General features: G+C 35.7%; 1 protein-coding gene across 1 annotated transcript in view; it reads left to right on the top strand.

Moving 5' to 3' along the window:
* Positions 1–11,192, top strand: part of TBX20 (T-box transcription factor 20) — a 66,563-nt gene extending 55,371 nt beyond the window's left edge. The window contains exons 7-8 of the mRNA XM_037837551.1: positions 9,505–9,617; positions 10,852–11,192. Of these exons, the coding sequence (XP_037693479.1) occupies positions 9,505–9,617; positions 10,852–11,192 (454 nt within the window). The remainder of the gene's footprint in view (positions 1–9,504; positions 9,618–10,851) is intronic.
* Positions 11,193–18,116: the final 6,924 nt, after the last annotated feature.

The raw sequence follows: 18,116 nt of genomic DNA, 5'->3' as shown, positions 1-18,116 counted from the left end.
AAGTGATAATGACTCACCAAAGGTTATTATTTTATCTGTTATGATGGTTATACTTTTATAGTAGACCTGCAAATAACTGTCTAGTCAAGTTTTCCATTGACTTTAGAATTCCGTTACTGAGACAAGTCCTTGTGTTTGGACCACATTACTCTGAATTGGGATTATTCAGATGGGTAGAATAAATTGGAGAAAAGTATAATCTAAAAGAACAAACTGTGTTGCCTACTTTGGATATACCTTTGCAGGACACTATTGTCTACTGAGTTTCTCCTATGTGCCAGACACTGTTTTAGGCAATTGATAAATTTTATCTCATTTAATCCTCACAGAAACATTTCTTATCACTACTCTGCTTTATTTTTCTGTAGCACTCATCATCATCATCTAATGTACTGCATGTTATTCTTACTGTCTCTTTCTCTCTCTTTTCCCTTCACCTGTCCCCTCACCCACACTCCATTAGGCAGGGACTTTTGTATGTTGTGTTTACTGCTATCTCCACAATTCCAAGAATGTCCCTGGCTCATAGTAGGTACTCAAAAAATATTTTTTGAATGAATGAATGGCCCTGTGAAGTGATATTGTGCTCCCCAGTTTACAGATAAAGAGAGGTTAAGAAAGTAACAAAGCCAAGATATGAAAATGGCTCTAGGTAATGAGCTATCATCCAGTCATCCACTTGATGAATGACTCTTGAGCTCCTGATGTTGCCAATATATCACATTGCCTCCATGTATATACTTTTTGATATAAAAATGGACATAATATTTACAATTTTTATCTTCATTTTAATAGGTTGCCAAAATCTCAATGTTATTCCAGCAATTCTTTTGAGTGTTTTACATTGATAGGTTATTATAATCTCATGATATTTCATAATTTATAATTAATTTTGAATAAACATAAATCCCAAATTCAAAAAGTACAGGGGAGTGTGTGGTGAAAAGTCAGTCTCCTTTACACACCTATATTGTCCAGTGGTTCATAAATTTGCCTGCTCATTGGAATCACCTGGGGAGCTTTAACAAAACCTGGAGCTTGTCTCCCATTGCTAGAGACTATGTTTTCATTGGAATGGACTGTGTGGTCTGGGCTTTGGAATTTTTAAAAGATCTCCAGAGGGACCTCTGCTTCTGGTAGAGGTAAAGCAACAGGACCCAGATATACCATCTTGCCTGAAACAACTAAGAAACAAAAGACAGTAATCCCTGTAGTAGGGGAAACAAATAAGGTAAGTCCTAAGTGGCCTCAGCTTATTGCTTTGAGAGAGTATCTAGGCAGGGAGCAGGAATTCAGGCAGAACCAAGAGTTTGGAGAGACCAAAAGCGAAAGAATTCATAGACCAGACTCCAAGAGAGGAAGGAGCTACACAGAGAAAGAACTCTAAGATCTACAAAGGATCCTCCTTGAGTATTCAGTTGAGTATTTATTGGCATATGCATGTGAGGAATCCTCTGGAGACTGTGGAAAAAAATACCTGAAAATATTAGAGGAAACAGTGTTTTATGCTCATGCAGAAATGAGAATAGTATCTGCTCCAACCAGCCAGACTGGAAAACTTCATGATTCATAGCATATTTGATAGTGTACTCAGAAGGATTTTGCCTCAATAGGAAAATTTAGCCCTAGACTGAGCACTGCTCCAGTCCTGCCTTTCAGTCTTGAAAGTAAGACCCAAAAGGATCAACTTATTTCCAAGTAACTTAATTGTATCTCAGAGCAAAGTTAAAGAATTTTTATAGGAATAGAAAAATATCCAGCACAAAACAAGATAAAAATCATAATGTCTGACATGCAATTACAGATTATTAGTCATGCAAAGAAGCATTAAAACATGACCCATAATGAGGAGATTAATCAATCAACTATAACTCAGAACTGACACAGATGTTAGAATTAGCAGGCAAGAACATTAGAACAGTTGTTATAATTGTATGCCATATTTTTTAAAAATTAAGTAGAGCCATGGAAGATATACAAAAGCTACAAATTAAACTTCTAGAAATGAAAACTACAAGTTGTAAGATTAAAAATACACTGAAAGGGATTAATGATGAATTAGACATTGCAGATGAAAAGAATAGTGAATTTGAAGGCATATTGATAGAAACTATTCAAAATGAAATACAGAGACAGAAGAGAAACTTTTAAAAATGGACACATCTATGAGCTGTGGGAAAATTTTAAGCAGCCTAATATATGAGTAATTGTTGTCTCTGAAAGGAGGTTGGGGCTAGGGAGAGGAATGTATTTGAAGAAATAATGGCCAAAATCTTTCCAAATTTAATGGCAGCTATAAACACACAAATGCAAAGAGGCCCAATCAACCCAAACTCTAGAAGCATGAAGAAATTACACCAAGGCACATCATAATCAAATTGCTCAAAAGCAGTTACAGTGAGAAAATATTGAAAGCAGCCAGATAATTAAAAACATATATATACAAAGAAGATCAAAGAAAAAATGACAATAGATTTCTTGTCAGAAACAAAGCAAGTGATAAGACAATAGAGCAACTTCTTTAAAGTTCTGAAAGGAAAAAAAATCTATCAACATAGAAGTTTTTCAGAAATAGACAAGGCATTTTGTCCGAAATAGAAAAGCTGAAAGAATTCATCATCACTAAATTGTACTATAGATATATTAAAGGAAGCCCTTCAGGCAGAAATGAAAGGATAACAGATGTCAAAAGGGACCTACACAAGGAACAGAGATCAGCAGACATGGTAATAAGTGAATAAATGTGTATTTTATTATTTAAATATCTTTAAAAGATAATTAACTGTTTAAGCAAAATAATAATATAGTGTGGAGTTTATAACTTATGTATAAGTAAAAATATATGATAAGAATTGCACAATGGAAGGGAGAAATGGAAATAGGTGAAGTTCTTATACGTGAAGTGGTATAATATCACTTGAAAGTAGATTGTGATAAGTTAAAAATATATACTGTAGGCATTAAGGCAACCACTAAAGTAACAAAACAAAGAGTTATAGTTAATAAGACAACAAAAGACATAAAATGGAATCATAAAAATAACACAAAAGAAGACATAAAATGTGGAAAAGAGAACAAAAAACAGATTGGACAATAAGAAACAAATAGTATATGATAGACTCCAACCTAATCATATTAATAATCACATTAAATACAAATTTTATAAACAAACTCAATTAAAAGGCAGAGATTACCAGTTAGAATTAAAAAGAAAACTCAAATATATGCTGTCTGTGAGAAATGCACTTTGGATAGTAAGACACCAATAGGTTAAAATAAAGCAATGGGAAAAGACGTACCATGTTAACACTAAGCAAAAGAAAGCTGGCATGGCTCTATTAGTAGATTTCAGAGCAAAGGGATAAAGTAGGTTATTTTATCTTAATAAAGGGTTCAGTTCATCAAGAGAACATAATAATCCTAGATGCTTATGTACCTAATAATAGAGCTTCAGAATTCCATGTAGCAAAACTGACAGAACTGCAAAGGGAAATAGAAAAATACGCAATTATAGTTGGAGATTTCAATAACCATCTCTCAACAACTGATAGAGTAAGTAGATAGAACATGAATAAGGATGTAGAAGCCTTGAGCAACACTGTCAACTAATTTGAACCAATTGACATTTATAGAGCACTCCATCCACCACCACCAGGCATCAGTGGCACTTGGAAACAGGATAGACCACATTCTGGATCATGAAACAAAGCCCAATAAATTTAAAAGCATTCAAGTCATACAAAGTATGTTATCTGACCACAGTGGAATTATATTAGAAGTCAATAACAAAAGGATACCTGGAAAATCTTCAATTTTTTGGAAACTAAATGATACATGTCTGAATAACCCATGGTCAAAGAAGACATCAAGAGGGAAATTAGAAAGTATTTTGAAATGAAAATGAAAATATGATGTATCAAACCTTGTGGGATCTTACTAAAATAGTATGGGGGGGGGGCAAATACACCTTTACATTACAAATGAAGAAAAGTCTCAAATCAAAGACCTCAGTGTCTATCTCAAGAAACTAGAAAAAGCAGAATAAACTCAAAGTAAGTAGAAGAAAGGAAACATGAGAGTAGAAACCAGTGGAATAGAAAACAAGAAAACAATAGAGGAAGTCAATGAAACCAAAAACAGAGAAGGTTGATAACTGATCAAGTCAAACTGATCAAGAAGAGCGAAAATAAAAGTTACCAATGTCATGACTGAGAGGATTAACTTTATTACAGATTCTACAAACATTACAAGAATAATAAAGGACTATTATGAACAATTTATATTTATAAATTCAACAATTTAAATGAATAGACAAATTCCCTGACGATAAATTACTAAAGCTCATCCAAGAAGAATTAGATAATCTGAATAACTTTGAATTTGTAGTTAAAAAACCTTTCTCAAAGAAAACTCGAGACCCAGATGACTTCACTGGTGAATTCTACCAAGCAGTTAAGAAATAAATAAAAACAATTTTACCTAAACTCTTCTAGAAAATTTAAGAGGAGTGAATACTTCCCAGTTCATTCTGTGAGACCAGAATTACTCAGATACTAAACTAGACAAAAACATTATAAGAAAAGAAAACAGCAGACTAACATCCCTCATAAATATAGATGCAAAAATTCTAAACAAAATTTTAGGAAATTGAATCCTAAAAAAGGAAAATATATCGTGACTAGGTGGTGTTTAACACAGTAATGCAATGTTGTTCTCAGATTTGGATTTAAATCAATATAATTCACCATATTCTCAAACTAAAAAAAGAAAAATTGTATGATTATCTCAATAGATGCACAAAAAGCATTTGACGAAATGCTTTCTGAAAAAACTCTCAGCAGACTAGGAATAGAAGGGAACTTCAAACTGACAAAGGGCATCTACAAAAAACATACAGTTAACATTATACGTAATGGTGAAATACTGAATGCTTTCTCTAAGATTGAGAACAACTCAGGGATGTTTATTCTTACTGTTGCTATTCAGCACTGTACTGTCAGTTCTAGCCATTGGCAATAAGGGAAGAAAAAGAAATAAAAATCACACCAATTCAAAAGAAAGAAATTAAATTATTTCTATTCACAGACAACATGATCATCTAAATAGAAAATATGAATGTACCAAAAAAAAAAAAAAAGAAACCCCACTAGAACAAATAAGTGTGTTTAGCAAGGTTTATTATATTCTATAATAAATTGTGTGTCTAAATTGAATTTTATATATATATATATAACCTTTCTAGAGATAATGAATTGGATTTCAATGTACTATCAGAAATTAAAATACAATATTTACTTTAGTGTGAAATACTTAGGGATAAATCTGGCAAAAGATGTGAAAGACCTATACACTTAAAAACTTTGCAGTTTTAAACTTTGCTTGGAGAAATTAAAGAAGACCTAAGTAAAAGAAGGGATATATTCGGTTCATAGGTTGAAAAGACTCAATGTTGTTAAGATGTCAGATTTCCCCAGATTGATTTCTGAAAAATCATCACAATCTCAATCAAAATCTCAGCAGGCTTTTTATTTGTAGAAATTGACAAACTGAATTTCATATGAAAATACAGAGGACCTAGAATAGCCAAAACAATTTTGACAAAGGGGAAAAAAAGATGGAAGTACTAATACTGCCTAATTTCAAGACTTTTATACAGCTACAGTAATCAAGACAGTGTGTTATTGATGTTAAGATCAACAAATAGACCAATGGAACAGACTAGAAAGTTCAGAAATAGGCCCACTGGACCACTGATTTTTGACAAAGATGCAAAGGTAATTTAGTGGAGAAAGGTAGTCTTTTCAACAAATGGTCCTGGAACAATAAGCAAAAGTGACATCAATCCATACCTCACACCACATACAAAAATTAACTCAAGATGAAACATAGAACTAAAACTATAAGACTTCTAGTAGAAAATAAAGGAGAAAAATTTTGTGGTCTTGAGTTAGGCCAAGATATTTAGGGATGACACCAAAATCATGATCCATAAAATTACAAATTGATAAATTGTACTTCATCAAAATTTAAATTTTCTGCTTTTTGACAGATACTAACATGATTGAAAAGGCAGAGTAGGAGAAAATATTTGCAAATCATGTATCCTATAAGTGTCCAGAATATATAGAGAAATTTCAAAATAATAATTACAATACAAAATTTTAAAACAATAATAAGATTATGAGAAAAAGATTTGAAGAGACACGTTGCCAGAGTAGCTATACATATGGCAAATAATCAAATGAAAGGATGCTAAATGGGAAGTGCAAATTAAAACTCCAATGAGATACCACTACATATATATTAGAGTTGCTAAAATTGAAAAGATGGACCGTATCAGCTGTTGGCAAGAACAGGCAGAACTGGAATTCTCATACATTCCTGGTGGGACTGCAGCAGGGTTTGACCAATTTGGAAAATAGATGGGCAGTTTCTTAAAAAATTAAGCACACTCCTACCATGCAATCCAGTGATTCAATTCCTAAGTATTTGTCCAAGAGAAATGAAAGCAAATGGCCATTAAAAAATAAATGTGTACATGAATATTTGTAGCAGCTTCAATTGTAACAGCCAAGAACAACAACTGGGAACAACCCAAATGCCCATCACCAGGTGAAGGGATAACTGAAGAGTAGAATATTCATACAGTGAGCTGCTTCTCAGAATAAAAGGAATGAAGTCATGATACATACTACACCATGGGTGAATGTCAGAGTAATTATGCTGAATGAAAGAAGCCAGATTAAAAAAAGAACACATAAATATGTTTCTTCTGTTGATATAAAATTCTAGAAAATACAGACTAATCTGTAGGGTCAGAAATCACGAGTGCTTTCCTGGGGAAGATAGGTTGGGGGTGGTGGTGGGAGGGCTCACAGAGAGCCTTGAGGAAACTTGTAGAGATGGTTTCACTGGTGTATACATAGGTCAAACTTATCAAATTGTACACTTTAAATAGGTGCAATATAGTATATGTTAATTATACATATACTGTATGCACCTATTATTAAAACAATCCCCAGGTGATTCAAATGTAAAATTTTTAAAATGATCCCCAGGTGATTCGAACATACAGACGAGTTTGAGAACCACTGCTCCACTCACTCAAGTCCCTGATTCCACTCTTAAGAGGCAACCCATTCTAGGCAGTTTCCTGTGTATCATTCTGGAAATATGCATATACAGGCATATTTGAAGATATATATTCCTTTTCTGAATTCACAAATGGTAGCATACTTTGTACACTGTGCTGTATTTCACTTTTCCTCTTACTATAACTTGGAGATCATTCCTTACCAATATGAGTGTAACACCTTCACTCCAACAGCTATCCACTAATTTTGGATCTGGATTCTGCCTAAAGCCAGTCATTTTAACTATATGAGGTGGTACTATATGCTTATTTTAAAACCTCTTAGGAGCAAAGATATAACTTAAATAAATGCTAGAATTTTTTTAAGGCATACCTTTTAGTTTAGTCTCCATGCTCCGCTATATAATATGATAAAATGCTTTCATCTAGGTGGGCATACAAGCTCTCTAGAATACCACATTCACTAAGAATTTGATAGTTGGGTTTTTTTAAAACAGGTAAAGTGGGTATATCTATGTGAAATGTTGACAAATGTATTTTTGAAAAGTTATCATGATGTTTTAGTTGCTTTTCTTGCCACCCTAATGTGAAATATGATGTTTAATTTGTTCTTCCTCATTCAACACAGTTTTTAAAAAACCATTTTCATCCTTTGGTAGTTAATTGGGTATTAGTCTTTAGACAACCTCTTCAGAAGATGTGTACTATATAAGCGAATCTGCTACAAACTTACACTTTTGGTAAAGAAATTATTTGGGTAAAATTTTGCTGACTTCCCCCTCCCCCACCTCCCACCTCTAAAGTTAATCACACACTTTGGTTTATAGACAATGTTGCAAGGGGAAAAACATCTACAAAGACAATTTACCAATTTATTTAGGAGCCTAAATTCCTTAATGGCCATTTGTTTTCTTCACGGGTTCTCGATGAGATTTTCAGTCTTAAAGCATCAGAGGTCTCAAGGTGTCCATTATCCAAACTATCCATATTGTCATATTCTCAATGCATTTCTTAGGTCTGTTAGTGAACATTGAGCCTTTTTATGACTAATAATATTTTGAACTTTTTGCAGCCTATTATCAGATGTTGAATTGGTACAGTTTGTATCAGTAGAGTGTTCGTTAGGTATTTATTGGCTGATGATACAGCCTATGAGATTTATTGCAGCTCCTCATAGTAAATTCATTCACTCATTATGGTTTCACATCATTAAATCCTTATTCCTTAGGTCAGGTTTCATAGCTCCTTGTTCACTTCTTTGTCCCTTTATTCTATGGGATTTGGGGGATTGCGTTTGACCCTGGGGTCATGTTTCTGAGGCATTTTTTTTTTTAATCATCATTTTATTGAGATATATTCACATACCACGCAGTCATACAAAACAAATTGTACTTTTGATTGTTTACAGTACCATTACATAGTTGTACATTCATCACCTAAATCAATCCCTGACACCTTCATTAGCACACACACAAAAATAACAAGAATAATAATTAGAGTGAAAAAGAGCAATTGAAGTAAAAAAGAACACTGGGTACCTTTGTCTGTTTGTTTCCTTCCCCTACTTTTCTACACATCCATCCATAAACTAGACAAAGTGGAGTTTGGTCCTTATGGCTTTCCCAATACCATTGTCACCCCTCATAAGCTACATTTTTATACAACTGTCTTCGAGATTCATGGGTTCTGGGTTGTAGTTTGATAGTTTCAGGTATCCACCACCAGCTACCCCAATTCTTTAGAACCTAAAAAGGGTTGTCTAAAGTGTGCGTAAGAGTGCCCACCAGAGTGATCTCTCGGCTCGTTTAGGAATCTCTCTGCCACTGAAGCTTATTTCATTTCCTTTCACATCCCCCTTTTGGTCAAGAAGATGTTCTCCGTCCCACGATGCCGGGTCTACATTCCTCCCCAGGAGTCATATTCCACGTTGCCAGGGAGATTCACTCCCCTGGGTGTCTGATCCCACGTAGGGGGGAGGGCAGTGATTTCACCTTTCAAGTTGGCTTAGCCAGAGAGAGAGGGCCACATCTGAGCAACAAAGAGGCATTCAGGAGGAGACTCTTAGGCACAAATATAGGGAGGCCTAGCCTCTCCTTTGCAGCAACCGTCTTCTCAAGGGTAAAACTTATGGTAGAGGGCTCAACCCATCAAACCACCAGTCCCCTATGTCTGTGGTCATGTTAGCAACCATGGAGGTGGGGTAGGCGAATACCCCTGCATTCTCCACAGGCTCCTCTGAGGCATTTTTAATAGGATACATACAGTAATTTAGAATGTCATCTTTCCCTGAAGTGGCTACTTTGTTTCTGAGAACGTATTTTTAGCAATTAGCAAATTATCTTTAAGAACTCCTGTCCATCTCTAAGTACTTCAGTTTTGGTTTACTCACGACATGTCTCTCTCTAACCTAGGGAAAGTGTGGAGAGCCTGATTCAGAAGCATTCCTATGCCCGCTCGCCCATCCGTACCTATGGAGGAGAAGACGACGTCCTGGGGGATGACAGTCAGACAACACAAAGCCGAGGTAAGGCGGCTTCGAGGGCTGTGGAACTGCTGGCAGCGAGAGCTCCTGAAGGAGCACAAAGGGAGGTAATTGATAAGATCTGACCCTATATGCGTACGTATTGCCAGACCCAGAAAGTGTTTCAGGAGCTTCTTCAGGAAGCAACAGCCTCTGAAGCTAATTCCCCCAAATTTATTATTCATTATTTTTCCTGTGACTCTTAAGTGATTATGCTGCCTGAAGGTAACCTGTGGTTTAATTTTCTTGTAAACGGACATTGAGCCTGGAGGCAGGAGTCAACAGTTTCTTGTCTGCAAATTACTACCAGAGAGCACTTGGATTTGGGGGTTGGTCCCTTAGTCTTTCTAAATCTTAATTTTATAATTTGAAAATCAGTAAATACACCTATTCTACCTGTTCCAGGAATATCTTATTAGGATCAAAGACTAAAATGGAAAACACTTTTTACAAAAAGATTTTCCTGGTGAAGGGCATTCCACAGGAATGTGGTCCTGATGGTGGGTAGAGGGTGCTGAAAAGTCACTCTGTCAGGAAGGCTCAGATATGGGGACCTCAGCACCCAGGAAGAGAGTCCAAAAAAAAAAGGGGAAGCCGGAGGGATGCCTCACCCCAGGAACAGAGATGTCTATAGGAGGAGTGAACCCTTTGTCATTTTTTATGTCCATAACATGAAATAACATAATCAGTCACTTCTTGACTGAATCATAGGACAATTCTTACAACTAAATCCAAATCATCCTCTAGCAATTATGCAGTTGTAAAATTCAGTGCCAACATTTACTTAAACTTGTGGATGCTGCAAGGCAAGGAAAACATATTCTTGTGGGTTCTCATAATGGCTCTGGAAACCAGGTGGTCTTGTTGAGGCGCCAATGTTCAGCCTTCCCTGTGGAGACACTGCAGGGGTCAGGACAGATGCCGGACATTGGGAGCTCCTTTAAATGAGTCAGGCCATCACCCCCACAGCGTCCTAGCCCTTCTCTCAGAGTATGCAGGTCTAATAATGAGTTCCATCTTTTTTTATTTAGTAAATTCTCTCTTGTACACAGGATGTCAATGAAATCTTCCTCTTGGGATACATAGACTTGTCTCATGGTTGACAAATTTGTTTGTCTTTTGAAATTGCAGACCTAGTAAATGTTTTTGAAAATAATTCTTTTCTTTACAGATCATTTAATTCTTGATTTGCACTTGAACTCACGTTTCCAGCCTAATGAGGTGTTTTTCCTTCCAGGGTCAGCCTTTACAACATCTGATAACTTGTCTCTCAGTTCCTGGGTGTCATCTTCTTCCAGCTTTCCTGGATTTCAGCACCCACAGCCCCTGACTGCTCTTGGCACCAGCACGGCCTCTATAGCCACCCCCATTCCTCACCCCATGCAGGGTTCTCTGCCGCCGTACAGCCGACTTGGGATGCCCCTGACCCCATCGGCCATTGCCAGCTCCATGCAAGGGAGTGGCCCAACATTCCCTTCCTTCCACATGCCCCGATACCATCACTACTTTCAGCAGGGGCCCTATGCTGCCATCCAAGGACTGCGCCACTCCTCGGCTGTGATGACGCCATTTGTATGACTGTTCTAAAAATCGGAGAATCCAGATCCGGAATGTGCCAATTGGGTATGGAAATGAAGGACAGGGCTGGATGCCTGGGATATGTGGGGTGTTGGAGCAGGGGCCCTCAAGGAGACTTGGGACCTATTAAACAGGAGAGCTGGACTCACAATAAAGACCTACCACTGAGGGAATGCACCATGGGCCAGGATTCATCTGTGGTTGGAGGACAGCTGTTGGGTTCATTCAGTAGAGATTCAGCCTAAAGTTCTTAGCCAATCTACACCCTGCAGCTAATAGGATGTCAACATACCCAGAAGGTTTAATAATCCAGGGCAGATGAATCTTAACAGTGCATTATTCTTAGTGGTTAAAAAAATGCTGTGTTTATGCAGCTATGTATAAAATCAATGTGTATAGGTTTTCTTTCCGCTTTCCACAGGCTAAAAGCATTTTTCGGAGGCAATGCTATATACCAACTAACTTAAGTCAATTTCACCCTGTAGATAATGGGAGCCAATAGAAAAATATTTGTAGTGCTGTAGCTTGAGCATGTCAGTTTTCCTTTGTGTTAGTTTGTTGGAAAGGGAGCTGAGATAATGCTAATGCATCCTGTTTTGTGGATGTGAATAGATTCTAATTACTTCACAAAATCCTTTTGTAAACTTGAAGGGCCAGTACCCTTCAGTATCAGACAAGCTCAGTTTTCTTGGTCTTGCCCTTTTTCTTCCTAATTCTCTTTCTTGCAATTACTTGACATTTATGAAGGAAGAATCTTCTGTATACAACTTTGAAACAACAGCCTATATGGTGTTAACACTGCAAAACTGAAGTTTTACTTTTCTGGGCTAGCATTCTAAATACACTACTTCTTATTGAGGAACACTCTAAAGCCTATAATGCATGAAGATACATGAAGCTCTTTTTCACTTACAGCTGCAATAAAAAGATGATTGCCCTGTTCTGGAAGGAGATTTCTCTCCCATAGATGCAGAAGACCTCTTCCTTTTCACTCCTGCTTTGGGAGAGCTTATGGGTGATAAAATGCACTGGGCTAAATTCTCATTTTTGGTAAATCTGCTTTGTTGTTAGGTTTGCTGTTGCCACTGATTGACAGCTATTTTTGAATGACAGCTCAAGATGGCCCGTTCAGCCACAACTTAACCAATACTCATGAGGAGTTATGTGTCCATGTATCTGATTTGTCCTTTTTTTTCTTACTTTGTTCCCTTTGGTGACTTCTTTACCATAGAGGTCCATCATATGGAATTGCATGTTAACTCAAATACTCTCTGTCCGAAACATTGGCTGTTCTTTTGAGCAAATCTAAAACATTCATTTACTTTATTTTCAACTCTTGCTGTATTCCTAAACCTTCCTTTAATGCTTATAATAGTACTTAATTATATTTTAGGTACATATTATCTACATATTCTTTCTGAGCAACATATATCTGAACATTTACAGTCAGGGTACTATATTTAGCATTTTGCAACAGTTTGTTTCCATAATAATAGAGACTCAATGAAGTTACTAGTTTTTCAACTTTAGATATAGTGCATTCCAGCTACAGGATATAACTTGACTTCTTAGCGAGGTTCCCCAAAACTCTATATTAATATAATTTAATTTTTGTATGTAATATTCATTCTACTCTGTTCTGACTGCAAAAATACTGAATCTGTTAAGAGATGGGAAATACTGCTGCTGACAGTTGAGGTGTATTTGGTGATAAGCATAATATACCATCGCATCAGACTCTAGTAGGATTTTTTTTCTCTTTGGTTTCTTTTTACGTTAGGCTTTTCCATATCAAACACCTTTCCTGGACATTTCCAGCTTATGAAACAAGGCACAATGACAGGGCCTGTTCTGTGATGCTGCCTTCGGATTTTGCACTTGCCTTTTTCCATTGTATCCCAAAGTTTATTTATGGAGAAGCATGGGCTGTGTCGACAAAGCCTATCAAAGTCCTCTGGCAGACACCGTAGGCTAATTTCTAACTTCTTGCATTGTTCTGCTATTGTATCCTCTGTTAGTTTGTTTTCAAAGAAAGCACAGATGTGCATTTCTTTAAAAAAAAAAAAAAGCAGTTATGAGTTATGGGTAAAGTAAATATGCATAGAGATAGGATAGAGGTTTAATATCTAATAGCTGGCCTGTTGCCAGGGCTCCTTTTAATAGAGTATTGCTGCCTAAAGCAGGAATAAAAAAAATTATGCTGTTTTACCTGTGCCACTCAATACCCTGATGAATTACTACCCTGTGAATCTGTGTCTGAATTATCTTTTCAAAGAGGATGAAAAGCTTATTCTAGTACTATTTTCACATTTCTTTCAATCTGTGTGCCTCACAGTAGGTTTGTGTATTTTGATTAATAGTTTTGCATCAGTATTTCCTGACTTCAGATCTTTATTTTGTAATTAAGCAATGTAAGACTAAAAATAAGTAGAATGATTAGGAAAAACAAAGGCTAAGACATCAGAGTATGCTCTTGAAAAATCATATCTGAAATTCTAAATTGGATGTATTTTTAAAGTGTTTGGTGTTACTCAATTAGAGAGAAGAAGCACAAGTGAGATGAAACTTAACCCAATCAGAGTCACTCTAGCCATGGAAATTTGCTCCACCTCAGACTTTCTGTGTTATTTTTTCAATTCTAATTTACCCCCAAAATAAGCAGTAATAAAAAAACTGATGTTTTACCTTATGCCACTCAATACCCTGATAAAGTACTGCCCTACTGATTAAAGTGAATCTATGTCTGAATTATCTTTTCAAAGAGGCTGAAAAGCTTATTCTAGTACTATTTTCACATTTCCCCCGATCTCCAAAGTCTATTCTGCGGAAAGTAATTGAAAAAACTATGTAATAAGTGTAAAGGCAATTGAATAATAAAGAGTATCAGTTATAGTATATTTGGAGTAAATTCATCTCCCCCTCAAATATATTGGAGCATCAAAAAGTAATGGCTAATGTGTAGTACTGCTAAAAAGAGGACATGCCAGACCTGTTTTATCAAACCCTGAGGAATTAATTCGTAACTTAATGGATTCTGCATTTGCAATTTCTTTTGAAAATATTTATCATTAATTCTAAATTCCATAATTTCTCATACTTAGTAAATTGTGTCCCCTCCTCTGCCAACTCTTGGCAGGACAAAGGTAAACATATCCAGTTTGTGTCTAATGTGACAAATTATTAGGTAACAAGGTCCATATTATGAACTTAAAATCCCACTGCTGGTCCTCTTGAGTTTATAACAAAGATATCTTGTCTAGAAGGCCTACACCATTCCTAGTAGGTGTGCATAGAGTGGGAGATATAAAATTTCCCTGAGATCATTTTTGGTCCGGCAAAAGCCCTGTGTGGGGCTATTGTACAGAAGTTACACTGACTTCCCGGGTATCCCCAAATCTCCCATCCCCCATCCTTATCTCTGTCACTGTACTTCTCCAGCCACAACATCCCTACACACACACACACATACGGGGGGGGGGGGGGAGAGAGAGAGAGAGAGAGAGAGAGAGAGAGAGAGAGAGAGAGAAACCCACTGATAGCCCAAGAATTAAACATTCCCAGAAGTAAAGCATCATCATCCCAACGACCTATGAATTTGTAGAGAGATAAGATGTTTATCCCACTTGTATATTCCACATTAGCTTTTCAGGCTGCACTGCTTATATTTAAGCTGAATAATATGGAGAAAAATCAGCTTCAAATGAAGTGTATGGAATGACTTTGCCACCTCATTAAATATGCAGTCAAGCTTAGCCATGACTCAGTAACTAAAGTTCCAAAAAATTCATCTAAAGTGCAGGGTCACGTATTTCAAGAAAACATTTTTCTCAATCTTCTATTGAATAAATAAGGAAAACTGTTTTCATTATTTGACATGTAAGAAATTGATCATTATTACAAACAAAACAGCACTATATCCTAAATCTAGAGAGAGCACTGGACAGAGAAGGTTTTTCACTTTCTCCATTGGACAGACTGGCCTAGCTGGAGGATGGTTTCAATGTACTTATATATTTTAGAATGTAAAGATTTTTTTTTGTAAATGAGCAAAGGGAAGGTTACAATTTCTTAAAGCTTTAGAAAACCATAAAATCCTTTTGTCACTACTGTTCCATGCCAGTTATGAAATATTTCAATACTTTTTTCAGCATACCATAAACATGCAATGGTTCATGTAAAAATATTTGATAGGCAAATAATCCCTAAGTATTTTCTGACCCTTTTTTCTCTGTCCCTCCCCCACATAATTGCAATCTACTCTTTTTCTTAAACAGTGTCCTGATAATAAGAAGATAAATCATTTTGATGAAATAACCTCCAATACATCTGGACAAAAAATACAATTTGTTGTATTTTACTTCTGGTACATTTAAATATTGTATTTAGTTGTTTTCTTCTTATTTTCAGAAACCTTAAAGGAATTCTTTTTATTCCTAAAGAATGATAATTGGACATAACCTCTTTGGTAGATTCTATCACAGTTCTGTTGTTTGCTGTGTTCATTTGTTTAATTAATTGCGTGAGAACAGTCACTGTAATGAAGTGCGTGTGTGTTGGGAACAAGGGAGGGGGAGGGCAAGGGAAATGTTTTATGATAAAGTTATAATCCTAATACTATGAAGTAACATCTAATGAAATTTCTTTTTAAGTGCAATATATTTATTTCTGCTAGAAATGTATTATCAACATTATGTAATATTTGAAGCATTATGTGTTATTTGTAAACAGCTTAAAATTATATATTACCCAAAACTGTACAGAAGTACAAATGTGTGGATAGTAATTTCTTTCATTAAAAATGCTGTGTTTTTTTGTATGTACACACACATTTACATCTTTCATTTCTTATATTCTTTGCTTTGAACTTTTTCTCTACCTGCCACACCCTTAGAACCACATGACTGCACCTCCTTGTACTGAAAAGTATTGGAGACTCCATAAAGCTTTAAAAACTCTCAAAGTAGTCATGAGCATTTGGATGCTCTTTTATGTATATTACACAAAGCAGGCTGATACAAAATAAGATCGACCAAATTCAAAGTCTTAATCCTTCTTTCACAAGGGGGTCCTTCAAAATATTTGCCATTATCATACCTCTGCTTTCAGAAGTCTTCTTTATTACCCTTAATTTTTTGTGTATGCCAAATACCCATATAGTTTTTATTTTTATTTTGGAACCTTTAAAATCTTTTATTTGGAATAATTCCAAGCTTACAGAAAAGTTTCAAGGATAATATAAAGAAACTTTGTATACCCTTTGCCCAGATCCACCAATTGTTAATTTTTCGCCCCGTTTCCTTTATTAGTTGAACTCACACTGTGCAGTGCATGTAAATATACACACACATATTTACACACACCTATGTAACACAAATTGTTTTTCTGCACTATTTGAGAGTATGTTGCATATTTCATGTCCCATTAGCCCTAAATAATTTAAAAGTGTATTTCCTAAAAACATGTAGATTTTATTAAATACCACAGTAGAGTTCGGAACTTTAGGAAATTTAACAGTGATACAGTACTGTGATCTACCATCTGTATTCTATTTTTTTTTCAACTGACTAAATAATGTCCTTTGAAGCATTGTTTTTCTTTCAGTAAAGATTCGGTTGAGGATCATATATTGCATTTAGCTCTCATGTTTCTTTAGTTTCCTTTAATCTGGTACAGTTGCTCAGCCTTTCTTTGTCTTTCAGGACAAAAGGATTCCCATTTTTAAGTGATTTATAATTCAAACTGTCCCAGATTTGGTCACTGAGAGCCTCATCAAATTAGCTCTGGTATCCTTTTTTAAAAAATAAACTTTATTTTTTAGAGTGGTCTTTACAGGAATATTGTGCAGAAAGTACAGAGATTTACCATTACCTCTTCTCCTCCAACACAGTTGCCCTTATTACTAAATTCTTGCATTAGAGTAGTACATTTGTTACAATTGAGAACCAATATTTATACATTATTATTAACTAAAGTCCATAATTTTCATTAGGGCTCATGTGTTGTACAGTTTTATTGTTTTTGACAAAGGCATAATGTCATATATCCATCATTCCATATCAAACAGAGTAGTTTCACTGCCCTAAAAATGCACTGTGTTCCACCTATTCATTCCTTCCCCGGCCACCAACTCCTGGAACTTACTGGTCTTTTTACTGCCTCTACAGTTTTTCCTTTTCCAGAATGTTATATGGTTGGAATCATACCGTTTTCAGCTTTTTCAGATTGGCTTCTTTCACTTAGCAGTATGTATTTAAGGTTCCTCCATGTCTTTTGGTAGCTTGATGGCTCATTTCTTTTTCATTACTGAGTAATGCTCCATGGAAAGGATGTAACACAGTTTGTTTATCCATTCATCTATTGAAAGACATCTTGTGTCTTCTACTTTTTGGCAATTATGAATAAAGCTGCTGTATACATTCTCATGCAGATATTTACGTGGAAGTATACTTTCACTGTGTTTGGATAAATACCCAGCGTGAGATTGCTGGATCACATGGTGAGCCTATGTTTGGCTTTGTAAGAAGCTGCCAGACTGTTTTTCAAGGTGGCTGTGTCATTTTGTATTCCTAGCAGCAATGAATGAGAGTTTCTGTTGCCACACATCCTTGCCAGCATTCAGGGTTAGTGTTTTACATTTTAGACATTCTAATAGGTATGTAATGGTGCCTCACTATTTGAAATTCCTTAATGACATATGCTTTTGAGCATCTTTCATATACTTATTTTCCAGCTGTATATCTTCTTTGATGAGGTGTCTGTTCAGTCAGATCTTTTGCCCATTTTTAAATTAGGTTTTTTGTTTTCTTATTGTTAAGTTTTGAGAGTTCTTTATTTTAGATACAAGTCCTTTATCACATATGTGTTTTGCAAATATTCTATCCCAGTCTGTCCCTTAATCCTTCATTCTGTTAACAGTATCTTTCA

This window comes from Choloepus didactylus, chromosome 5 (genome assembly GCF_015220235.1).
Source record: "Choloepus didactylus isolate mChoDid1 chromosome 5, mChoDid1.pri, whole genome shotgun sequence".
Taxonomy (NCBI): Eukaryota; Metazoa; Chordata; class Mammalia; order Pilosa; family Megalonychidae; genus Choloepus; species Choloepus didactylus.
The sequence above is the reverse complement of the archived record's forward strand: the minus strand, read 5'-3'. Positions and strand labels throughout refer to the sequence as shown.